The following is a 27,187-nucleotide window of genomic DNA, read 5'->3' on the forward strand; positions in this document are numbered from 1 at the left end:
GCTGTACATTTAACCTGTTTCTCTTACACATAAATTGTAGTAATTGCTCTTCAGGTTACACCAAAAGTCTTGCTGGCATGTAATAAGAATTGCTTTGAATTTGTCATTAAAACAAAGAGAAAATAGTTAGTGGTAGTGAGTCTTCCCATCCATCAGCATGATAAGTCTTTCCAATTATGTTAGTCTCTTTTTGTGACTTTCAGTCTACTTATATGCTTTATAAAGGTTTTATGTATCTTGTGTTAGATTTATTCCTAGGTGGTTTAATTTTTGTTGTATAGTCATATCCTTTTGAAATTATTGTTTATTTTCTGGTGTATAGGAATGCAATTAATTTTTAAAATGTAGGACTTTTATCTAGTAACCTTGCTGAACCTGCATGTTAATTCTAATAATGGGTGGTAGAGTCTCTTGATACTATATAGAAAGTCATCCAGTGTGTACAAAATGATAGTTTTTTTCTTTCCAATCCTTCTATCCATTAGGGTTGATTAACTATCATGCTGCTATGGCTTGTCTCTTGAGTAAAAGTTGAATACAAGCGTTAATACTGGACATCTTTATCTTTCAGAGTGGAAGGGCATTGCTTATAATATTTCACCAATAAGTATATGGGTATTTAGAGGCGACCCTTTATCAAGTTAAGGGATTGATCTTCTATTTCTGATTTTATTCATATTCATGAGTGGAAGTTGGGTTTTATCAAATGCTTTTCTGTAATTATAGAGGTAATTTTAAGGTCTTTTAAAAAAATCTGTTAATATGGCGAATTACTGGATTTTCTAACACTAAGTTATACTTACATTCTTGGATAAACTTTACATGATTGTGATTTTAAAAAAATACATTATTGGATTTGGTTTGCTAATTTTCTCAGCCTTATTGTGGTATAATTTATGTATAGTAAAGGTCACCCATTTAATGTATACAATTTGAGTTTTAGCAATGTATATATAGTGTGTTAGTGCCATTATTACAATCAAGATATGAAATACTTCCATCACCATAAAAAGATTTATCATGCCACCTAATGTCCTCCTTTGTATTCAGTTTCTTCCCATCAGTCCCAGGCACCGATCTGCTTTTTGTCACTAATTTTGTCTTGTCTAAAATTTCATATAAATAGGATAATACAGTATGTAGTTTTGTTGTGTGTCTGGCATTTTTCACTTGGTCTAGTACTTCTGGTAATCATCCATGGTGTTGGATGCATTATATATCAGTAGTGTGTTCCTTCTTGTAGATGTGTTACAATTTGTGCTTCTTTGATGGCTAGTATGTCATGCATCTTTTTATGTCTTTATTGGCAGTTTGTATATCTTCTTTTGGGAATTGTCTCTTTAAATCTGTTTTGCACATTCTTTAAATTGTGTTGTTTGTTACTATCAAGTTTTTAGAGTTATTTATATGTTTTGGGTATCTCTATATCTGGTGTCAGATTGCACTGGTAGAAGATAGAGAAAAGAGGAATGACTAAGGAGGAAATTAGCATAATCATGAAACAAATGATCCTTCACAGGTATGCTGGTCATCTTTGAAGTTCTTAAGTTTCTCTGATTTTTGGAAGAACATCAGATAAATAGCCTCATTTTTGCAACTCCTCAGCTCTGACTTCATGTTGTTAGTGTTCTGTGTTTAAATAATGTGCTCTTTATGTAATTTTTTTGTTTTTAAAATAATTTTTCTATGTTATTTTCCTTGGAGATCAATAAGTAAAGGTCTCTTTATATCTAATCTTAAGAAAATAAAAATGCTACTCAGATGAACCACTTCAGTGGATGCTATAAAAAAGATTTTATAGGCATAGAAATAAAAAAGTAAGAATTAGACATCTGAATGTTTCCAGTTTTTAAATCAACCATAGCAGAGATTGGTGAACTATGGCACCCATTGCTTGTCTGCAAATAAAGTTTTGTTGGAACACAGCCCATTCCTTTTTGTATTGTCTAATGTGCCACCACAGCAGAGTTGAATAGTTGTGACAGAGACCATATGGTCCAAAATGCCAAAATACTTACTATCTTGCCCTTTGTAGAAAAAGTTTGCTGCTAATCCTTGAGCTGTAGAAATGTGTTAGATAAATTAATTTTCCAGTGTATTTCTGAATGTGGAATGGAAAAATTTGTTTTTTCAATCCCTGTTGTTAGTATATGGTAAAGCATTCATGTTGTTTGAGTTCTGTCTTCAGGGTCCCTTGTAAAATATTTTCTTGCAGTTTCTTTACTTGAGTTCTTATGCCTCAGTTTTTGTTGAATAATAACTTATCTGTCATTATAAACTTATTGCTGGCTATTTCTGCATATGAAGCCTGCATGTTATTAGAAAGTTGCATGAGTTGCCAGGTTTGTGGCAGAGCTACAAGGATGGGAAATGCTCATGCTTAAGCATATGCTATGCCCATCATCCGTTTAGCCAGCCTTATAAGGCTATAAGTGCAACAGTAATTTTGATGTTCTTTCCTCTATCTTTAGCAGATTAAAATAGTTAGTTTTGGAAATGCTTCTCATCTTGCAGTTACACATTTAGAACATTTACCTATGCTTGGCAATGGTTAAAGAGAAACTGGTCAAGAAAACCTTTTTCCTGATTTTTTTCTTGGTTCTCATCCCAACTTTAGGGGCACTGTTCAAACTATATCCTTCATGCTTTTGTCCTTATGTGCTGCCTGGAAAGCCCATGTAGCCTTCCAAGTAAACTACTTAATGGTTTATAAAGACTTCCCTGGCTTTCATAAGTAAGTAATGCTTCTATTTTACTTTCTTAGTATTTTGTACACATTTAAATCTATCTGTCTTTCCCATAACTCAGAACCCTGTCTTCTTTTACCTCTTTCCCAAAGCCTGGCAAATACAGGGCAATCAGTAGCATGGGATCTAGAGAGCCTCAAAATTCAGCTACAAATGATTGGAAACAATGCAATTATTTATCAATAGAGGATTGTTTAAATAAAACTGTGGTACACCCCCATGATGGAATATCATGCATCTATCAAAAAAAAATGGTTGTGGAATTAAAAATTTCAGGATATACTGTGAAATTATAAAATGAAACAAAAAACCAAGGAGCAGTACAGTTTGTATGTGGTATAGATCAGTTACCTATTGGTCTACTGCTATATAACAAACCATGTTAAAACTTAGTGGCCTAAAACAATAAGCTTTTTATTTATTTATTTTTGCTTATGAGTCTGTGAGTCAGGAAATTCTCCTGCTCTTAGTTGTGCTCACTCATTCATATGTCTGCAATCAGCTAACTGCAGATCAGACTCATTAGGTTAGGCTTTCACATGTTTGGGGATCAGCTGGCCTTGTATGCTGATACAGCTTGTTTCTGCTCCATGTGGCCTCATCCTCCAGGAAACTAGTCTGGATTTGCTTTCATGGCAGGTTAAAGGTTCCAAGACAGGTGTAGAACTGGTACTCTGTCATTTCTATCACATTATATTGTCCAAAGCAAATCAGAGGGCCTGGCCAGATTCAGGGGATAGGGAGATAGACCTATTTCCTGATGCATTGCAAAAGGCAGGGCTACAGAGATGCCATTATTGGGGATACTCAGTTCAATGTAACTATGCTGCCTCTGTATAAATGGGGGTGGGGTAATATATTTGCTCATTTGTTCCCAGAGGAAAAATGGATAGATACACAAGAAACAGATTAAAATGGTTGCCTATGAGATGGGGTATGTAGGGACAAGAGCAAGGAGTATTTCTTTTTATAGCATTGATTTTTGAATGATATAAATGTATGTTTATAAATATACAGAAGAGAACTATCTACCTTTGCTTCTGTCCCACAAAATAATTCTTTAGACTGTCACAATTGTTTCTTAGTTTGATTTGTTTTAAAGAAACAGATGGTAATGGCTTCCTTGGTCAACTTGTTTGGAATGATCAGTATTCCTGTACTATGCATCTGACAGATTTATATATTCAGCTAATTTTCCTCAGGGAGGATAATCAGGAGTGCTTGACCTTCTACCTTCTTCTACCTAGAGCTCAGCATAGATAAACATCTCAGTGGCCAAATAAAATTATTAATTCTGGTAGTTTTTTTTTAATATTGAATGCTTCCTGAATTTGCATGTCATCCTTACACAGAGTCTATGCTAATCTTCTCTGTATCATTCCAATTTTAGTATATGTGCTGCTGAAATGAGCACTCTAGTAGATTTTTAATCTGATTGAAGTAAATGTGTAAGAGTGTCTGCTGTGTTTACCAGCTATTATTACATAGGTTATGGTTCCCCTCACAGTAACCCTGTATTACAAGTGTTACCCCCAGGGACAGATGAAGAAAACCATAGTCACACAACAAATAAGTGATAGAGCATCCTTCACATCAAGTTCTCCTTCTTTCACCTAAACATTCTTCCCCCTTAGAGCCCTGAGAGTTTCCCTTCTTTCCAGTTGCTTGTGGGTAGCCCTTCCCCTCACATAACTGCATTTTTCTTCTCATATTTATACTTCTTCTATTTATTGTTCCTTTGTCAACCTCAAAGTAATTTTTTAAAAACTGTAAAGAAAAAGCAGTTTATAATTTGTAAATACCCTCATTTGTGAGCAATTTATTATGCAGGATTCTTCTCAGGTAGCGCTTGTCTGGGATGTTTATGTTTGTCTTTAGTATTACTTCTTTTAGTGCTACAGAATAATTCTACTCTTTAGTTTCATGTTTGATTCTTCAAATTTCTATGTGGGAAAAAATAGCACTCCTCTCACATGGAGAACTTTTTATTATTTTGTTCTCTTTTTTTGGTTTTCTATTTGCATGACATCCTTAGCAAATTATATACAATGAAGAGGTAAAATCATTATCCTGACATGGTTTTCCATGTTTCCTCCTCTTCTTTAGCTCAAATTGTTTGGCTTTATCTTTATGTAGTCAGGCTTTGAAGCATCAGCGATTTTGAAAATGCATGTGGCCATATTTCCCTATTTTCCAAATATTTAAAATAACGAAAGCACAGACTCATAGAGTAAATTATCAGTTACTTTGTACCTTAGAGTCTATATTTTGAATCAAGTTGAACCTTTTGGATAAAACTTAGAGTTATTTTAATTTTCTAGGACTGTATTCATCTCTTTGATGGTTGGAGCTGTAGTGTTTATGGGCACAAGTCACACTTAAGAAAAAGAAATTTCTTCTCCTTGAACTTTATCTAAGGTTCTCTGGAATTGAAAAGAGCTTAAAATATGGTTCTTTCAAGGGATTCAACTAAATGTTTTATAAAACATCAGTTTTATAAAAATTCAGAAATGAAGTCACTGTAAATATGATGACATTAAGGCATGCATTGGCCACTAAGCAGGGTTAAAATGCTTGTTATGGAGTGTACTTCTTATCCACCATCTGAGCAGCTGCTGAATTTGTCAGGTTATAAAGCAGGCTAGAGCTTTCACACCATGATGTGCATTCCTGCCACTCAGCTTCCAATAAATATACCACCTTATATTGTACTTGATATTTTTGCAGCTCTTAATTCTTGGATCATTCTGTGCAATGTCTCTGAAGTCACATGGATTGTTGATAGTATACCCATTTTCCATGAGGAGCAAATGCTAATATTAACTTGGACATAGGCATGAGGCTAGTTATGAAATCAGGACTTGACACTAGTCTTCATAGTTTTCTAATCATCGTTGTTGTTTCTTGAGTACCTTCTTTAAGGTATTAGGTATTATCTATAATCCTCACATCTTTCCTACCAGGTAGGTCTTACTATCTCTCATTTTACATATGTTGAAAATGAGGCCCAGAAAGGTGAAGTGATTTGGTAAAAGTCACGTGGGTTGTTAGTAATAGAATGAGGATTCACACCAAACCTCTCAGTCTCTGTATGCATGCTTTTCCTACTAGACAGTGTTGTTGCTTGAAACATGAGGAATAACACTAGTGTTGCAGGTTTGTGAGTAGTGATGTGAATAAGAGATGAGTAGTTTTTATCTGTAAACAGTGCTCTGGAGCCTGGATTTTGCCCAATATCCAAGCTTTCAGTTGGAATGTAATTCAGTGTTCATTCTGCAGTTGGGCTGCTCTGAGTTTTTCACTCTGCCAAGTGCTGAGTGTTAAAACACGTCTCACTGTTAAGCCCTCCTCAGGCCTTTGGCGCCCTTGCTGTAAAGGCAGGTGGTCTGAAGAAAGGCTCCCTCCAGGTTGTTGCACACTGTATACAACACATAACAGTGTGAGACAACTGTCAGTTCCTTCCTTCCTTTCTCCCCTCACCCTGCAGAAAGCTGGGCCCCAGATGGAAGAGCTGGAAACAAGTCAACTGTTCTTTGAAGGGCATTGAGAAAGCACTGTCAAGAAAAAAAAGGCAAACGCAATAGCTAATTAGTCCACTAATCAGACAGGGCGACCATCAATTTTACAAAGAAAATGTCCTGGACCAGAGAGATGGGAAGGGCTAGCAGAGTGTTGCCCCCATGACTCTCAGAGAGCTGCATGTTTTTGTCAGGGGATTTGTAACTTGGGGGCACTGCTTCCTTGACTGACTTTCTGTATTCATTATATCTCTTCCCCAAATGTGACCACTGCAAACTGAATGAAGCATACAAATAGTATTTGGGGATATTTTCCTCATTAGAAGGTGCCCTTGAATGTGCAAAGATGTGCCTTGTTGCCAGCGTCAGGAATGCTTTTATATGTATTTTGTTTATCGCTGTGATCTTAGTGAAAGAAAACTTTGCTTTAACATTCTCATTTGAACCTTTGGGCTCCATGTCTTGTACTTTAAATCGAAATCAGCAGCTATTGGAGAATAAATACATGGTACTTAAGTGAAAAGTTTGGAATATAGACGAATATAGCTCAATTTAAAGGTGATTATGGTAGCCCTGGCCCTATGATTAACCAAGAAGGTAATAAGTTCCCTTTATTGGGAAAAAATAACTTTTTGAAGATATTGGAATATTATTCTTCATTTTCATGTCTTACCCATATTAGCTCAGACCTAATTTTAATGTCATTAAATTTAATCTATCTATTCTCTCTGGAATTTGTTGCTATCTAGTGTTAAAAAACTGCTTGTTATGAATTGTCCCCATAGATGAAGGATGAAGTACCCTGTGCTTTAGTTTAGAATAAGCTCTCATTTCTTTCTGTTTTTGGTTTTTTTTTTAACAAGATAAAATTTAATGAAAATTGGTCAGTGTACTTTTCCTCTTTTTGGACACTATACATCATAAATGACGTTCCTGCTATCAGAGATACTGACTTCACTTCTTTTTTATTACTTAGAATTATTGATTTATATACACATTTGTTATTTCATCATTTATAGTAATTTATATACAGCTGATTTTCCATGCCGTGCACTTGATGCTCAGTAATCTGGACAGTACCACATTAGCCTTCTCCCCACTCCCCCACTACTTTAATTAATTTATAGGAAGTAAAGAAAGAATGCAGTTGAGGTAAGCTGGATTTATAACCTAATTTCTTCCTTTCTCAACCACTGTCCTCACTATTAACTCCTGAACATGCTGCCTTGTTAGTTTCCTAGGATTGCCTTAACAAAGTGCCCTAGACTGGGTGGCTTCAGACAATACTATTCTCTCACAGTTCAAGGTATCATCAGGGTTAATTACTTCTTGGGGCCTCAGTGGAGCAATCTGTTCTATACCTGTCTCCTAGTTTTAGGTGGTTGCTGACAATCCTTGATATTCCTTGGCTTATAGATGGCACCACTCCAGTCTTTGCCTCTGTTGTCACATGGTGTTCACTGTGTGAGGCTATGTATGTCTTCACGTAGTCTTCCTCTGGGTATATGTCTCTGTGTCTTTTCTCCTCTTCTTATAAGAATATCTTTTATATTAGATTTAGAAACCACCTAGATAATCCAGGATGATCTCATCCTCTCAAGTTCTTTAACTTAATTACATCTTCAAGGACCCATTTTCCAAATAAAGAAATATTCACAGTTTAAGGTATTAAGAGGTAAACATATTTTGGGGGCTACCATTTAGCCTATTATACTAAGTAAGCATCTTTTTAACTTCTCAATCCTCTAGGAAAATATATTGGTATTTCAAATTGTTGTCACTTTTTATTATCTTATAGAAAATTCTGATTCCCATTCCTTCCATTCTCTACAGTTGGTCCTGAGAAAAGGGTTCCAGCAATGCCTGGGTCGCCTGTGGAAGTGAAGATACAGTCAAGATCCTCACCTCCCACCATGCCACCTCTCCCACCAATAAATCCTGGAGGACCCAGGCCAGTGTCATTCACTCCTACAGCATGTAAGTCCTCTTAATTACTTGGGCTTGTGGTTCAGAGTGACTTTGGATCTAAGTGAATGCCATTAAGCCTTCTACATATATTACTCAACATTTTCAAAATAGCTATTAAGATAGATATTTATATACATACACACACATATCTAGTTCTTTCCTTTTATAAGTTGCTTTTTCCCTCTGAGAGTAGTACTTAGCTAATTTAGATATTTGGAAATTTAGTCTAAATATTTTGTTTTCATATGCTTTGGCTTGCAAGCAGCTATTTTAATTTCTTTGGCTCCAAAATAATTTTAAATTATTATATTGATTTATAGGAGTCAAAAAGTAAGTTTCATAAAATTATTGAACTACTACTGAATTTGAAAAAATCTTTAAAAGTTTGAAAAAAAAGTTTTTAAAAGTTTTTAAAACTTTGCCAGCTAAGTTTTTAAAATTTTTGTTTGTGGCAGAGTTCATAAAAGCTTAATCTATGGTATACACAGATGTGTAAGTGTTTATCAAGAAATAGACAGTCTTTCAAGGCAGTGCAAATATAGAAAGAAATAAGTATAATTTGGTAAGTGAAATAATGGGAGCATGTACATAGGCAGCACAGAGAAAAGTTATTAAATCTACTAGGAGAAGCAGAGTCTGTCAAAGAATGCTTCTTAGTACAGGTGATACGTTTTTAGACCCAGTTTTACTTAAATTTTTAAGCCTGAGTATGATTAAGCAAAAATCTATTAACACTTAGGCACTAGGTAATTTTATTTCATTGTTCAGCGAAGAAAGGGATTTTTACTTAATACCTATAAGAACATAGCCCTAGAGTTGTGTTCCAAATTAAAACTACAAGAAATGAGTGTTTAGAACAATGGGAAAATAGGGAAACTGTAATTAATCACATATATTATAATTTGAGGAGAAATACAGGATGGAAGTGTCCCATATAATACCTTGAAAATGCTTTATTGAATGACCAAGAATATGGCACTGTCAAGGCAGGGAGAAACTGATTTTGATGGACATGAATATTCTGAATGATCGAAGAGATACGTATCTCATAGCAGGAATAGATTCTTAAACCTATAGCCTAAAAAGCATTTCTCACATTAATAGAACTCTCTGCTTTCAGATTATCTTGTTCACATGCTATATTCTAATTAACACTTAGCTTCTTTGGTAACTTGAGGTTGAGAAGGAGCTGTTACATAAAAGATGGGCATGGAAATACTTACTCTCCCAGACTTATCTCATGGAGTACTCATTGCAGGAAGTCTTAAAACTACTTGCCCCTGCCCTTGGCATCTGTAGAGTTAGTTGTCCCTTCTCTGTGCTCTTTTAGCACTCATACTCTTCTTTTTTTTTAACACTTCTGTGTTATTATGTTATACCATTTTTTACCTGTCAGTCTGTCTCACTATGTAGCAGTCTTGTTGAGAATTGAAACAGTGTCATATACTCCTTTAACATGTGCTTTACAAAATTTAAATGAATAAATGAAGTAGAGTGCAGACAAGAAAAAATTAACAAAGATCCTTGTGTTTTGCACTTAAACCGAGTCTTTCTTTCAGTAAGCAATGGCATCAACCATTCTCCTCCTACCTTGAACGGTGCCCCATCACCACCACAGAGATTCAGCAATGGTCCTGCCTCTTCCACATCATCTGCACTAACAAATCAACAATTGCCAGCCACTTGCGGTGCTCGGCAGCTCAGCAAGTTGAAACGCTTCCTCACCACTCTGCAGCAGTTTGGCAATGACATCTCACCTGAGATTGGGGAGAAGGTGCGGACTCTTGTTCTAGCACTGGTGGTAAGTACAGTATCACTATTGAAAGCTGCTTGAGTATGTGGCTCAGAACTGAAGCCAGCAAAGAAGTTGTACATACTCCTTCTCATTCCCAAACTTGTAGAAATGTGGCAAATTCTACAGTGTAGATTAGTTTAATTTGCATACTACTGTAGAATCATGGATTTCACTTGTGAATAATGTTTATCAAAGAAACAAAATCTATAATGTTTACCTTATTGATTCTCATGGTATTGATTTAATTCCAGTAAGCATCCTTGTCTTAAAACTGAGTTTCAAAAAGCCCACAGAGGTGCAAGTAAGTTAATGCAAGGTTTTGTTACTTAATATATTCAGTGCCTGGTGCATTGTTTCCAAACCAGAGAGAAAAGAGAAATGGTTTAATTTTCGAAATAATAATTTATAAAATTACAAGTTTTGTCATCTGAATAAATAGTATCAAAGGGATTACATTCTTTAGCTTCTCATGCAAATATAATTTCTTTAGGATTTTCAAGGTACACATAATTTTTCTTTCTATATTAATTGTGGTAAACCCATAGTATGAGAGTGATTTTCTGACATTGACACCTGGGTAGGGTTTGACTCTCAGTATATGGGAGCTATCAGTTTTTAATGTTTGTAAATTGAATTCCTGAAACATTACCTAAACTAAAAGCATACTGTGCTCCTAGCGTATGTGATAAAGATGAATCACAGCACTAAACTTTCACCTTGCAGTTCTCAAAGTATAATGAGGGACCCTGGGGTTCCCCAAGGCCCTTTCAGGAAGTCCAGGAGGTCAGAATTCTTTCCATAATAATACTAAGATGTTACTTGCCTTTTCAGTCTTATTTTCTCGTGAGTATACAGTGGAATTTTCTAGAGGCTACATAACATAGGATGTTGCAATGCAGAAGCAGATAGGAGAACCCAGCTGCTTTTTATTTAGCTAGATATCAAAGAGATTTGCAAAACTGTACAAACACTGCCATTCTCCTTACTATATTTTAGGGGAAAATATAGTTATTTTGAAATTGACTAGTAATAAATATTTTTTAAATTCTCAGCTTTAATTTCTGAGCTAGTGATTATCACCAGATGTAACCTACATAAATTAGAAGGATCCTGAGACTAAAAAGTTTACTAACTGCTGTTTTAAAAGATTACTTAGTATTGTGTGGAAGAAGCCACTTTCATACAAGACAAGATGCAATAAGTGACTTCTTCATCATTTAAGATTCTGTCCCTGTTGTTTTATATAGCTATAGGTGGTTTATTTTAATTGCTCTGTAATATTTTATTATAAGAATATACCACAATTTATACTTTTTGATGGTCATTTGAGTTGTTTGCATTTTGAGGCAGAATCAGGGAACCCCAACACCACTGCCATTTTTTGAGATTGCTACAATTCTCAGGACTTGGCACTATAGTTGTGCTTACAGCTAAGATTTAATAGAGAGGTGTAATAAAGATACACAGCTAGATCAGAAAGGAGAGAGACAAAGTTAGGATCTGGAAGAATCCACGTGTAGGCTTCCTTATGCTCTTTCCCCTCTATGAATGATCACGCAGAGTGCACTCTTTCCCCCGCAGTGAAAATATAGCAACATATGTGTGATGTTTCTGCCCAGGGAACCATGTTGGAGACTCAGTGCCCAAGATTTTTACTGGGGTCTGGTCACATAAACACTCTTTGCCTAGTACCTCCTGAAATTCCCAACTCCTAGAAGGAAAATCAGTGTTTAGCATAAATGAGTTTGCAAAAACAGCACCTTCATCTGTTAGGGAAAGTTTTTCGTTTTTATTTTGGGAAGGGGTGGGGAACTGTTTACTGGTCAAATTTTAGACTACTGTGGAAAACTTTTACTGGATCTAGACTAATAAAATTGGCTTTAAATATCACAATGAGTTGGAACATAATTGGAAACAAAGTAGACATCAGAATGTTATGCCAGTTCCAGCAGCAAATTACTTTAAGTAGAATCTGCTTCATCTCAAGAGTTAAAAAAAAAAAAAGTGGCAGAAACACATTTCAAAAAAAAGTCTTTTTCTAGCTGTGAAAGTATATATAGATGTTAGCCAGTTGTCCCTTTTAAATGGCTATGCTTATGTTAACATTTCTTTCTTTTTTTTCCCCCAAATTTTTAAAATTGTGAGATCATGAGGAGGTGGTAAAATACATATAGCATAAAACTTACCATCTTAACCATTTTTAAATGTACAATTCAGTGGTATTAAGTGTATTCATTATTGTGCAACTATCACTACCATCCATCTCTAGAACTCTTCATCTTGCAAAACTGAAACTCTGCATTGAACAATGATTCCCCGTTGCTACCTTTCCCCAGCTTCTGTCAACCACCGTTCTACTTGAATGCTCTAGGTACTTCATGTTAGTGGAATCACACAGCATGTGTCTTTTTGTGTCTGATTTATTTCACTTAGCACAAGGTCCTCAAGGCTCATCCATGTCGCAGCATGTGTCACAATTTTCTACCTTTTTTTCCCCTCCCTCGAACACTTCTGCCATTTTAAGGATGAATACTATTTCATTTACACACACACACACACACCATTTTGCTTATCTATTCATCTGTTAATGGACTCTTGGTGCATTTACCTTTCCAGTTAGGGAAAGTTTAAATCAGTGCAGAAAATTGTCAGTTGACTTTTTAGACACCAGTCAACGGCCCAACCATGTATGCAGGCTTTTCTAGACTAGCTGTGAATGCTTCTCTATACTGGGGCCATTGCAAATAATGTTGCTCTGAGCACTTTTATACACAGTACATGTGTGCAAGCATTGCACTGAACAGTGGAATTGTGATTTCATTGGTGTGTGTATGTGTGTCTGTGTGTATATTTAGTACATGGGCAAATGGTTTTCCCAAGTGTTATACCAATGTATACTCCCACATACTGGGATTTTCATTAAGATCAGCATCTTAGTCTTTTCAGACTCATATAACAGAATACCAACAGGGTGGCTTATAAATAACAAATATTAAGCTCTCACAGTTCTGAAGGCTGATAAGTCCAGGATCAAGATGCCAGCAGATTCAGTGTCTGTTGAGAACTCACTTCCTGGTTCATAGATGGCCATCTCAGCGTGTCCTCACAGGGCAGAAGAGGCAAGGAAGCTCTCTGCTCTCATGACCTAGTACCTCCCAAAGGCCTTACTTCCAAATATCAATATATTGGAAATGAGGTTTTTACATATGAATTTTGAGGAGTAACAAAAACATACAGTCTATAGCAATTGATATTGAAACTATAAATATATTTGGAGACAGTGCAGGAAAAAAATGAAGATTTAGCAAACCAATTATAGCAGAAACTTCCTTAATCTGATGACAGTTGTATTTATAAATGCAAAATCTATAGCAAGCCTCATGCTTAATAGTGAAATTTCAAAAGCTTACCCTCTATATCAGGAACCAGATAAGGATGTCTTTTCAGTTTGATCCTGAACATTATAGCCTAGTAAATGAAATACAAGGATCGGAGAAGGATCAGTAAAACTGCCATTATTCATAGATAAAATGATTGTCTTATGTGTATTAGGTTTGATCTTAGCACTCTGTTCTCTTTCTCTTCTTTCCGCCTTCCTTCCCTTCCTTCCTCTTCCTCCCTTCCTCCCTCCTTTCATCTTGTTGATTGTTTAGATTGTTTTATTTTCCTATTTATGATAACCTTATTTGGTCTTATATTTATGAAAGGAATAGTTAAAACAGTCATTCCATGTGGAAGAGGCTTCATTAGCAAAGAAAAGACCACACAGTTAGGTAGCTGGAGTTTAGTTCACCTGTGTGCATTTCGTGTTTTTGGTGTATAAGAGGTTAAGTATCTCTCCTTGAAATTTCATACTATGAAAATAATAAAAAGTGTGCACCAAGACTATCAGTTCAACATTATTTATAATGCCAAAAAAAAAAACTGAATCAGCTAAATGTCCTTTAAAGCTTGAGTAAATGACAGTACATTGGTTTAATGGAATATGATATAGTCATTAAATATCAAGTCTGATTCAGAGGTGTAACAGCAAGGTATACGCCTTCCTTTTCTTCCTGAAAAATACAGGAAAAAACAATGGATGTTATATATAAAACAAAAATAAGAAGACTCAAAAATGGAGAGAAAAGGGCAGGTTGATTAGTGACCTTGAGACACAAGGAAGTACATAGCAGTGAGCTCCCTTGGTTTTGTGCTTTCATCATATATCCTGTACTGTGATCTAGAGAAATTAGTAACCTGGAAATACTAATAAGCACCCCCCCCCAAAAAAGGCCTCTTTTTAGCTGAAGGACTAGGAAAGGAGCAATCAAGCAAAACAGAAAACTTTTAGACACAGACCACCCTATTGCAACCAAATACCTCAGAAAAAAAATGAAATAATGGGCACCCTTCCTCCTCCCATCAGAGGCTTAGTGGGAAGCCTGAGCTCTCACCCCTCCCCAGCAGTAATGAACCCCTCCTTCCCTCTTTATATCAGCAGATATAGGGGAGCCTAGTATCATACCCTAGCTGAGAATCAAAGTTCTTCTCTTCCCAATGGCACCATGTGGAGAATGCCTCAGTAACAGAAGACATAGATAAGATCTGGAGTCTTAACACAGAACCCAAAATGTCCAGGATACGATGGAACATCACTTATCATACCAAGAACTGACCATGTTGAGTGGAATGAGAAAAGGTAACTAACAGACATCACTGAACTGACCCAGATGTTTGAATTATGTGACAGGGGTTTTGAAGGAGCCATCATAAAACTGCTTCAGTGAGCAGTTATCAGCACAGATGAAGAAATATAGTAATGAAGTTAAAAACTCAGTGACAGAATCAGCAATAGACTGGAGAGGACAGAGGACAGAGGACGGATCAGTGAACTTGAAGGCAGAATGATAGAAAAAACTACCCAATCTTAACAACATAGAGAAAATGAGAGAAAAACATGAACGGAACATCAGGGATTTGAAAGATTATAGCAGAAGACCGAAGTCACAGTAGAAGAGTATGGGGCTAAAATGATGGCTGAAAATTTCCAGAATTTGGCAAAAGACCCAAACCTACAGATTCATAAAAGCTGAGCAGACCTCAAATAAGACCCACTCCCTCACAAAAGGACAAAAAATATTGAAAGCAGCAAAAGAAACATCTTACTCCTAAGGGGTTAATTCTGGTGACAGTAGATTTCTCATCAGTATCCATGGAGGCCAGAAGGAAGTGGCATATTTTTCAAGTGCTGGGAGAAAAGATTGTCAACCCAGAATTTTATATCTATCAAAAATACCCTTCTGGAATAAAGGGTATAGAAGGATCAAAATATTCTCAGATGAAGTAAAACTAAGAGAATTTATCCCAGCAGACATACTCTGAAAGAATGTCTAAAGGGAGTTCTTGAAACAGAAAGGAATGATAAAAGAAAGAACCATGAAATAATAAGATAGATGGAAGAAAAATAGAAAGAGTAAAAATATAGATAAATACAATAGACTTTGCTTCTTGAGTTTTCTAAATTATATTTGGTCGTTGAAGCAAAAATTATAACATTGTAATGGTTGTCAGTATATATTTAAGACAATTATAAACTGGGAAAGATAAAGGCAGATAAGGTTTCTACACTTCTGTATCTTGATTGCAATTATGATTACATGGATGTACACATGCCATAAAATAGGCATAGAACTATACACACATTTTACCAATGTAGGTTTCCTAGTTTTGATATTGCACTATAGTTATACAAAATGTAAACATTGGGGGAACCTTGGTGCAGGATACAGAGGAACCTATCTGTGCTATTTTTGCAACTTCCTATGATTATCTCAAAATTTTAAAAAATAAACTTTGAGTTTGGTGGCCTGTCTATACACATTGTCTTCTAAAACCACTATAGGTGTTGCCCCTGGGATCTAGAGAACAGATTCCTTTAATATTTTGCATTCTCACATTCTCTTTTCCTCAGAAGCATCTTTCTCAAGGCTGCACTTTGAGTTCTTCAGATGACACTTCTGTTAAGCCTTCCTTTTCCCCCTAAGTCTGATTCAAACATGTCTTCTCTGCATGCCAGTGGTGTCCAGCACACATGTACTGCGATCATACTGTAATGAGTAGCTTACTTGTCAGTTTTCCCACTAGACTGTGAGTTCTTAGGAAACAAACAACTATACTCTTTTTTATTAAATAATTGAACAAGAGGGAAGGATAACAGAACAGTGGTTTATCTTCCCTCTTAGAGAGAGGATTGCCGTGCATCTGTAGTATATATAGCCCTGAGTTGGTTTCTCTGGCTTAAATCATTATTTCTCTGTGCCACACAGGTCATCTTTTCTCTTCTTTGTCCATCCAGAAGAAATTAGTCATTCATAGTCTTCTTATAGATCTAATCTATTTGTATTTACTGTTTGAGGCCTAAGTGCATTCATTGTAATAGGGAAGGAATATCATTCTCTTATACTTAATTTTTATTCCTGATTGTCAGTAGATTTGGTTGCACTGTATACATGTCATGTATTTAAAACAAGCACTCAAGGTTTAAAAGAATTTTCTTTGTTATGAAATGAAGTAAACTGTTCAAAAATTTTCATTTAACACGGTTAAATTTGATAAACCCTTTTTTCCTAAAGGGAAATATTTTAGTTTTTACTGAATGTTAATATGAAATATTTGGAACAACCCAACATTATTTCACATCCAGAAGTAACTGCTATTGTAACTGTCCTTCCAGACACTTAAAATACTATATAAATATGTGTTATTTTCATGAATGGATTATTGAAAAATACACTGCTGTTTCTGATTTTTCACTTAGTATATTACAGACACCTTTCCTCACTAATGCATACAAATCTGTCCCCCCTTCCCTTAAGTGTTCTGATGTATGATGTATTAAAATTTTTAATGCAGTTTCCTGTTGGACTTACATGTTTTCAAACATTTCTTCTGTTAAGAAGCAATATTGTGCTGATGAATAATTTGTGTGGTACATGTTACATCTTTGAACACTTGATGATTTTATTAAAAAAATTCTAGAACTGGCCATTCTTTCAGGTAAGCAGGAATTCAGATTTATGCTCAGTTTTGTTTTTAACTTATTATTATACTATGTTTTAGGGAATTGAAATAAAAATATTTTGTGAACTTTGACGAAAATACTTGTATTGGTATTCTCCTTAGTAGAGGAGTGGAGAAACCTAGTTTAAAGGAAGACTTGAAAAAATACAGAGGAAGTGCTAATACTTTTCCTGGTAATACCAAAATCTTACCAGTAGAAGTCTGCCCATTTGGAGGTGCTTGATTTGCAAACAAACCATTTGAGGGTAGAAGAGACCTTTTTTTTTTTTTTTTCACTTCCAACTTAGATGTGAGGAACTGATTCTAGGAGGTAGGCAGTAGAAGAAATGAACTTCTGAAGAAATGAGGCTCTGAGTTGTTGAGTCTTTCAGTTAATATCCTGTACTGATTTGGGATCTCTTCAACTGGAAACGTTGCAAGCTTGGTTACCTCTACTGGAGCTGACTTGTGATGGACCCTCTCATTACAGGGAATCTGAGTGCCTCTCTTCATGAGAGGAAAGCAGTGCCGCATTCTGCAGCCCAGACTGCTGAGCGTGGAGGGGAATTTATTAGATTTGGGGTAATAGAGAAGAAAATCAAGGAGGCTGAATTTCTTTCATAAAGGAAACAATTTGGTTAACCTTTGAGAGGGATCTGAGTTCACAGTAGCACTCTTGGAATTATCCTTTTCCTTTTAATTTCAAAGGGTTCAGCACTATCAGATTTATGTTAGGAGGATAGTGTCCAGTTTAAGAAGTTGAATGATGTTATTTATCTTTTCAGAATTCAACAGTAACGATTGAAGAATTTCACTGCAAGCTCCAAGAGGCTACAAACTTTCCTCTTCGTCCTTTTGTTATTCCATTCCTCAAGGTAATATTTATGAGATAACTACTAAATGTAATTTATTTTCAACATTTCTCCAAGATCTGTTACTGACCCTTGTTCTGTGATCTAAATCAGGGCAGCTCGCCACATTTCCATATCTTTATTTTATTTGAAATACGAGTGCAGTTTGTGGATAAGCCTTATGCTTGATGAGATGACAATTGCAAAAGCCTTGAGTTGTGGTCTGTATGCAGAGACTGCTGGTGACACACAGAAGGAGCAGTAAGGAGGGAACAGAGTAGGGTGGAGGTGTGTGCATGTCATGGAAGTTGGACTTTAGCAGAGGAAGTAACTGGACATAATCTTTTGATTGTGGCCAGGGAGTAAAGAATCTGTAATGTAATTTTGTGCTTGTCCAAAGATAACAAGTTTTTTTTTTTGCATTGCTATTGGTTATCCATAACTTGCAGAGTTGTAATAGCTCAAAGCTAATGAAAGACTAGAGTCAGACACAGTATATTCTAGCCCAGGCATAGTTTGGAAACCTATGACCCAAATCCAGCCTACCACATAGTTTTGCAAAGGCCCTGGAGAGAGGAATCATTTTTACAGATGAACACCTGTGATTGATTTAGTAATAAGGAACACTAACTTTGAATCCCAGTTAAGCTAAATGTTATCCTCAATCCACTCCGGACAGATGAATTCCATTCTTTTACTAGTAGTAGACTTGTTTAAAAAAAAAAAAAACTTTCTCTCTTTTATTATGAGTATCACATAATATCTGCAACTTCGTCTCTTGATTTACAAGCCTAAAATATCTGATCAAATAAATATGCCCCTTTTACCTTCTTTTACTTGACTTTTCATTTCCTAAGAAAATGGAATAGCATCAAAAAATGGGTCATTCTTCTCAGGAAAAAGGTTTTTTTTTTTCCCCTGTGATGATCATACTAAAATAGGAGCTAAAATTACTTGTGAACAGTATGTAAGTTTGACTTGAATTTGTGTTAATTTATACTTCAGTAACAGGCCTGAGAGAAAAGGCCTTGTCTTCGTTGGTACGTGTTCAGAAATAGCTCACATGGATTGTGCAAATAAAGCTTGTGTGGTGTTCAAAACAAAAGATGGTCATCTTATTGAAGTACTGATTCTGGTTTTTAAAAACTTTTAAAGTTAGAATATTGCAGACATGCAGGAAAGTGCATAGATCTTGGGTGTTTGGCCTGTGTTGTGGCACTGTTCTGATGGCATTCATCCTTGGCCTTTCAGAGCAGTCTGAGATAACCTTTTCCAGCCTTGAAACAACTGTGTGTTCTATCTTGGTCTCTTTTCTGTATGTCAGATCCAATAGATAATTATTTCCCCCAGGATTCCAGATTAAAGAGAGAGTTGGGAAATTTCTGTTAATAAGAAATGATTAGCATTTTAAAAATTCACCAAAGGGCGTACGTATGTCACAAATGTATAGATCTGACATGCTATTTTTTTTAATTTAAGTTTTTACAGTTGCTGCAAGATTGAGGTTATAGAACAGACTTTAAAAGTGTTTTATATCATCAAATTCCCTATTCTTAACTCTTGTTATTTTAGAAAACAGCATGAGGTAGGTTGTTATGGCAGCTTTTTGGCTAACATTTGGGTTTTTGTCAATTTATTTCTGCTTTAAAACAGTCACTAATTATGGTGCCTGCTAAATTAACTGTTGGTGAAAGGATGACTACTTGCATGTATTAAACTCTCCTTTCACTTGCTCATCTGTTTCCCTTGGGATGAGGACTTACTAATGGACTCAGTCTAAATTATTTTTAAATTTGGGGGAATATTCTTTTTTTTAATAAAATTAATATGAAGAAGGTATGTTTTAAATAATGAAGGACTTATAGTTAAGTTTAAAGGTGTTAAGGTTTTTTGTATTATTTGTCCTATTAAAGATTTTCTGAGTTTGAAGAGAAGGAAAAATAATCAGTACGTAATTATCTTTTTACAAAATAAGGAAATGTTCTCAACTAGAGTACCACGATAAGAAATACATTCTGTCCATGGTTTCTCAGTGTATCCTCAAATCGTCGTCTAGTCTTAGGCTTGATGTCTTAATTTCCATCACTCCCACTGCTTTTTTAAAAATCCCATGTTCCAACCAACCCAGAATAATCACTGTTTCCAGAATTCCATGGCAACTCTCGTAGAGCACATGAAGGCAAGGTTGAGTAGTGCTATCAGAAATGTGTTAGGATTCAGAAGAGAGAAACCAGGACTTACAATGATAAAGGAAAGAGTGAAGTCCTCCTACTCCCATGTAGGCAGTACTAATTTTCTTTGACCAAAGTCTTCAAAAATGGCTAAGTTTTTAAATTATTATGCACAACAAACCTTTATTGAGCTGTACTAGGCCACAGAGGTGAATAAAAAAGTCTCTTCCTTAAGAGGATTTACATCTTGTGGTGGCAAGAGACAAGTTAACAGTAACTGAAGTTCAGTATAATAGATCTCACTGTATTCAGAGATGCGTATGAAAATTAGATTGACAAAGAGAGAAGGACTTTCGTGTCATCTTGTTTGTGAAAGCCTTTTGAGGTGCTGAGCCTGGTTGTGTTGGGCCCAGCAGTGGGGCAGCTGCCTTCCAGCCCCTACCTTTTCTTTTCAAGGCCAACCTGCCTCTTCTGCAGCGAGAACTGCTGCACTGCGCTCGGGCCGCCAAGCAAACCCCATCCCAGTACCTGGCTCAGCACGAACACCTTCTGCTCAACACAAGTATTGCATCCCCTGCTGACTCTTCTGAGCTGCTCATGGAGGTGCATGGAAATGGAAAGAGGCCCAGTCCGGAGAGGTGAGCAGAGAAGAGCTTTATTGTCCTTGCTTTGCTGGAACTGTTCTGAGCTTTCCCCTTTGCTTGTGAAAGAAAGAGAACTTGATTACTGTGGTTATATTGAAGTATGGATTCAGAATTTCTAAGATTAGTTTTGCATTGTCCCATCAGGCAGCAGAATGCTTCTCAACTCTTCAGATGACTGAATACCCCTGCTGATAAATTCTGCTCTAGAACATTCTATGGGTCCACTGCTCCAGAACCATAAGAAATACAATCTGCTCAAGGCACTTTTTTTCCTAATATGTGAAGTCTTTAAAAGTGTAACAGTTAATGAATCAGCTTTACTTTGAAGATTGAAATTAATTTATTCTGGAAATTTATCTACAAGTGTCTACTACTATTTACTATGGTTTGTCAAGGAAACAACATTTTAACAACAGCGGAAAATTTCTTACAGTTGAAGCGAATGTAAAAAATCCTACCAATTCACAAGTGTGTTAATTATGTAAGCCTTTTTCTTCCATGTGGAGAATTGTTTGTTTCCAATCGCTGACCTCCACAGTAGCAGATTTGACCTTGAAACATTCCTAAATGTATTTGAACCCATAATCCTCCATATTCCTATCACATAAGAAAATGCTGTCATCTCCTTAGTTTCTCCTTTGCTTCATGAGGTTGAGATGTTTCTGCTTGGTTATGGATGAATTTGACCTCTCTTTTCATGCTAGGATAAATCAGCAATTTCTGTTATCTGCCTGGCCCCTGAAGACATTTAGTTCAGGCCTCATGTTATACCTTTTCTTATCTTCCTTTTTGTGAAAGTGCATCGCACAAGACTTAGCACAAAGTAGGTGCTCAGGAAATGTTTACATGAGCACTTGTTGACGGGCTCAGATATGTACTTCCAATTCTTCTACAGGAGGGAAGAGAGCAACTTTGAAAGAGATACAATTCCTCCTGAGCCTCCTGCCAAGAGAGTGTGTACCATTAGCCCAGCTCCCCGGCACAGTCCTGCCCTCAATGTGCCCCTCATGAATCCTGGGGGCCAATTCCATCCTACTCCTCCGCCTCTTCAGCACTACACCTTAGAAGATATTGCAACTTCTCACCTGTATCGTGAACCCAACAAGATGCTAGAACATCGAGAAGTTCGTGATAGACACCACAATCTTAGTAAGTGGCATAAGCAGCATGGTACTGACAAATTCAGATTGAATCCATGCATTTCTTTTCCACTCAGCGATAAAACAAAGTAGTGTCAGCATTGCTTTTTCCCACTGATAAAATAAAACAATATTAAGAATATTAGAGTTCTAAGTGTTCTTGTTTGAAATTGATCTCACTTCATACCTTATTGCTATTATCATTATATGATCAAAAGTGGTAAAGCAAATTTTAGGAAATACATAATGAAGTATTTAAGAATAAAGGGATATCACTTATTCTGATATGGTTCAGAAATAAAGTAGAGAATTAAAAGGAAATGAGACAAAAAATATTCACATTTAGGAAGTTTGGGTAAAGAGTAAATGAGAATTCTTTGTACTATTCCTGAAACATTTCTATAAATCTGAGTTTACTACAGAATAAAAAGTTTTTAAAATTAAGCAAGAGAGATGTAAAACATGGTCTTGGAGGTGAAAGTGAGATGTTTAGGTCAGGGGTGAGGCATACCTAAATTTAAATCTTGGCTCTGCACCCTAACTAGCTATGTGATCTTGCACAAGTAAGGCTCTCTGTGCCCCCAATTATTCATTTCTGAAATGGAGAGAACACCACCTCCTGTGCTTTGGTCATTGTCACATTTGGAATGCCTGGCACATGCGTCCTCAGCCACCATTGAATTTAGAAAGAAACAAAAAGGCCCCTAACAAACTTCACCCAAGATGAGTTTTGAACAGAGTTCTGTCATGTACTCATAAAAGTTTACTGCAGAAGGTTCTTTGGAGTTTGGGTGCTGAGATGTGTCAGAGCAGAGAACCAAAGGCCTGCTAGTTTCCAGGGTTGCCCCTACATTTCTATTATTAGATTCCCTATGGAGTAAAAAATTACAAAACATCTCACTAGCATCTTTCAGCAGCTTGGACCACATAATGGCCCTGGCTTTATGCAGTGGTAGCTGTATGGTGAGGGCCATGACAGCAACAGTATTCTCAGCTGCCAACATTTACTGAGTTTGAAGTACTTCAGTACTTAGACTGTGGTGTACGTACATTATCTCATTTAATCCTCACATGGAGCTGTTACCCCTCTTTACACATGAGAGACAGAACTGTGGCCAGAATCACATAGCTAGAAAGTGACAGAGATGAGATTGTGACCCCAGTTGTCTAATGCCTGGAAGTTGGGTACATTCCTAGTATGCTGTGATGTCTCCCTTAGCAGCTGTTCTGTATGGCTCACTTTTCTTTGTCTCTCTTTTTATGTTAAAAACTAGACTTGCTATTGACTTCTTCTGTTCTTACACACTTTTTTTGCTGATTTGGATCTGTCCTTTTCTGAGAGAGAAGTATGCTAAAAACTAGCTATAACTGCATTTTGGCCAGATTTTCTTGTATTTCTAACAATTTTCTTTTCTTTTTCTTTCTTTCTTTTTTTTTTTAAAAAAGAAAGGTACTGGGGGTTGAACCTGGGACCTCGTGCATGCTAAGCATGTGCTCTCTCACTGAGCTACACCCTGCCCCCCTCAACAATTTTAGAAAGTTTTTTCATCTTGAAATGTTGTGCTTGAAAGACCTTTAATTGCCTACTTTGGTGGTTTATTTTACAGTCAACCATTTGACTTCCCGGCTCTTTCTAGATTACTTAATTTTCCCCAGTCCTCTTTTGATAACATATGCCCTAATACAGTGGTTCTTACCAAATCATTTCCCACCCTACCACTTTTCAACAAATAAATAATAACATTCTCCCCCATCTTTACTCTCCTAAAATGAAATATATGGGTACTATAGCCTACCTTAGTCCCATAATTTTAGGATAAATATTCTAATGTATAATATATAAGAAAATATTTTATAATATATTAGTGCTCAGGCATGACTACACAAGAAGATAATGGTGAAATAAGTAGATTCCTGCACAAATATAGTCACTATGAATACAATACCTGAATGAATTCAGACTGATAACAGATGTGTTACATTAATGATGTGTTACTATGGATAGTGTTGCCATATGTGACATAATTTTTCAAAATAGTGGATAATTCAGCATACCCTTGATTCATACAGTCATTGTATTTATGCAAATTCCAATAATGTATATCAAAACTGTGCACAAACAATATTTTGGTAATACTGAGTTGTTTCCATGTCTCGGACAGTACCTGCTCTATTTGCAGTGGTTAAGCATTTGCATTGTGCCACAGCCTTGCCAACCTTTTGTGTGATTTACAGTTAAATTTTTTCCAATATATAGATGCGAAATGCTATCTTAGTGAAGATTTCACTTATACTGTATTATAACTGTTTAGAAGTTTGAGTATTCATATGTTTGTGGATCATATATACTTTTTTGTCTGTGACTTAACCTGTTTATTTCTCTTACCTGTTTTTCTTTTGGGTTGTGTGTCTGTCATAATTGATTTGTAGGAGTTTTTGATATATTTTGAGTAGTGATTTCTTGTTGATGTATGTCATTTTGTGGTTTTATGTCATTTTGAATCATTGCCTTAGTAATGTGTGCATAGCTGGTATGAATGTGTGTTTACTTGGTAGAATTCTGTTTACTGTATTCCCTCTGTCTTCAAATTTAATCTAATTTCGAATAGGTCTAAATGGAGGCTATCAGGATGAGTTGGTGGACCACCGTTTGACAGAAAGGGAATGGGCTGATGAATGGAAACATCTTGATCATGTAAGAATCTTATAGTGTATAATTTTCCTAACTATTGATGACTTATAGTTCTTAGTATTACTGATTGTAAGAATCTGTATGCTTGAAGTGAACTTTAACCAGAGCTACACGTCTTTGCAATAAAAGCTGACTTATCTACTACTCCCACAGCTAGGGAGCTAACAGTAAATCCCAAATCTTTGTGGTGGGATGATCACTTAAAGTCATAACCAAGTGAAGCCATGTAGTACAATAATTAAAAATACAGGTTTATGAATTTTAGGTCCCAGCTTTGCCACTTACTACCTCTGTGCAATGGGCAAGTTGCTTTATCATTTTTGGTCTTAATTTTTATATCTTAAAAAATGCAATTTTTAGATATAAGGCAGTATAAAGTATTTAAGGTTATTTTATTCTGAAGTTGTTTAAAATTCATGATTTTGACCGCTGCAGATTCTTTAAGTGAGTTAATTTGTGTTTTGAGGTAAAATACAATTTATATTTTTTTAAAGACATAAATGTAGGTTTCTGTATTAACCATATTTTGTGACTACTACTATTAACAGTTTGATTTATTTAGAAATTAAATGTTTTAAGCTATTTTTACCTTTTCAAAAAAATGCTATATTATTTGAATTCACAGGAGGGCTGTAATGCTTATCACACTGCCTAGTATATAGGAAGTGTTAAATAGATGGAGCTTCTCCAAATGCCAGTGAGAATTAGTACACTGGTACAGAATGTAAACCCAAGTTCTCTGCCCCATTGGAAGAGAGAATCTCCCCTCTCACTAAAAAGGGAAGAGAAGATAGAGTACCTGCTTGAAATATGCATACAATAACTTTTCATTTCTGAGTAATGTTGTTCTGAACATAATTTCTCTGTTTGCATTCTTTTATAAATCTTCAGCTTTATCAGATTTTTAGGCAGAGATATAATGTGGTTTCACATAATCTTTAAAGAGCTATATTATAATGAGGCTGGCTGCCTCAACCATGAAGAATCCAAAGGGTATTATTTTGAGACTTAAAAAATTATGTGTATATATTTAAAGAGAAGCAATGTGAAAGGCTTTCAAGTATGAACTTAGTATTGCTAAATCTGTCAGATTCATAAACCTTTATTATTTATATTTTGTTTACCTGTCCTTGATTTTCAATGTTGATTGTGTGAATATACTCATCCCATGTCTCTGCCTGACTTCCTACCTGGTCCAGGCCCTGAACTGCATTATGGAAATGGTAGAGAAAACAAGGCGCTCCATGGCAGTCCTGCGGCGCTGTCAGGAATCAGATCGTGAAGAACTCAACTACTGGAAACGAAGATATAATGAAAACACAGAGATGAGGAAAACAGGGAGCGAGTTGGTGTCCAGGCAGCACAGTCCTGGAAGCGCAGATTCTCTCAGCAATGGTAAGGGGGAAGTCTCAAGATGTCAAGGGAGGCTTTTTCTATTTTACTTCAAAAGAAGATGGTGCTAGATTGTGGAGTTAGAAAGACCCAGAGAATTATGAAGACTAAATGATGAAACATGTCAAGAACATTGTATCTGACATGTTCAAGAAAGTGTCTTCCTTATGTAGAATGAGAGCGTTTGTCTTTCTGTTTTTCAACTCTGTAATCAGAGAGTGTTTGGTTGTTAAATTCAGCCTGACTGAATGTACCGGGTACTCTCATGTACACTGCATTCATTCCTCACAGTAGCCCTGCAGATGTTTACCTCAGCTTCTCTCCTCTTTTTCCCCACTCCCCATCCAGAAAAAATATCATTTATTAAACTCTGCCTGCAGCCTTCTACAAAAAGTTATACCTGTACCTGGGTTTTCCCACCCCAAAGCAGCAGAGAGATGAACAACTGTTCTCTCAAGCCAGGATACATCCAGAACACCACAGCTAATCCTCCAAAAATGTTCCATGACATTCACCTAGTAACTGAAAAGGTGCCCCATCCAAAGGCACAGCTGAATGAGGGGCCCACCTGTGATCAGACTCTTTCCCCACCCACCCACTTTAAGCTCCCAGTTTTCACCATGGAGAATGAATCTCTTCTTACGACAGACCTAGTATGTTCCACAGAAGACAGCCATTAGTCTCAAAAAGACCACCCAAAAATTTGAGGCCAAGACATTGGTAACCAAGGGGTCCCACTCCCGCACCCCACCCAGGGAAGTGACTCTTGAGGCAGCCATAGATTAACAACATTGTGTGGGATGCCTAGCACAGCAGGACATTAGGGACTACTTATAGTTGTAGTTTGATTCCTTTCATAAGAACCTTAAGGCTAATTCACAGGTATCCCTCACCTTCACAAATACTCGCTCTTACGACTCACAGAAACTTACCCAAGTTCACCACCCAAATCACACACCTTCCATCAAAGCTTTGCTAGCATGCTGGTGAGGTGGTGTGGAGTGCAGAGCAAGCTGTGGCTATGAGTTGGCTCTTCTCCAACCAGGACTACAGGTCTTGCTGGTGTTGTTTAAACGTTGCTTTGCATTGAGGGTTTAGCTAGGATGACTAGCCTATTATCCTGTCATAAGTATTACCAGCACCTCTCTCACTCTCAAAAATGAGGACAGTTGGGATGGTAAATTATATCATCACTCTAGGTGTGCCTCTTCATGGATCCCAGTTTCCTT

At 36.3% G+C, this 27,187-nt stretch overlaps 1 protein-coding gene and 1 non-coding gene across 2 annotated transcripts in view; one reads left to right on the forward strand and one right to left on the reverse strand.

Moving 5' to 3' along the window:
- Positions 1-27,187, forward strand: part of CBFA2T2 (CBFA2/RUNX1 partner transcriptional co-repressor 2) — a 127,728-nt gene that overhangs the window by 84,039 nt on the left and 16,502 nt on the right. Inside the window, exons 2-8 of the mRNA XM_031687917.2 lie at positions 8,099-8,242; positions 9,793-10,034; positions 17,855-17,944; positions 20,548-20,729; positions 21,631-21,884; positions 24,484-24,569; positions 25,766-25,961. Coding sequence (XP_031543777.1) covers positions 8,099-8,242; positions 9,793-10,034; positions 17,855-17,944; positions 20,548-20,729; positions 21,631-21,884; positions 24,484-24,569; positions 25,766-25,961 — 1,194 coding nt within the window. The remainder of the gene's footprint in view (positions 1-8,098; positions 8,243-9,792; positions 10,035-17,854; positions 17,945-20,547; positions 20,730-21,630; positions 21,885-24,483; positions 24,570-25,765; positions 25,962-27,187) is intronic.
- Positions 4,055-4,161, reverse strand: LOC116284381 (U6 spliceosomal RNA). The gene has a single exon (XR_004194143.1). It is a non-coding gene; the product is annotated as a U6 spliceosomal RNA (small nuclear RNA).

The sequence above is a fragment of the Vicugna pacos genome, chromosome 19, assembly GCF_048564905.1.
Source record: "Vicugna pacos chromosome 19, VicPac4, whole genome shotgun sequence".
In the NCBI taxonomy this organism is placed as follows: Eukaryota; Metazoa; Chordata; class Mammalia; order Artiodactyla; family Camelidae; genus Vicugna; species Vicugna pacos.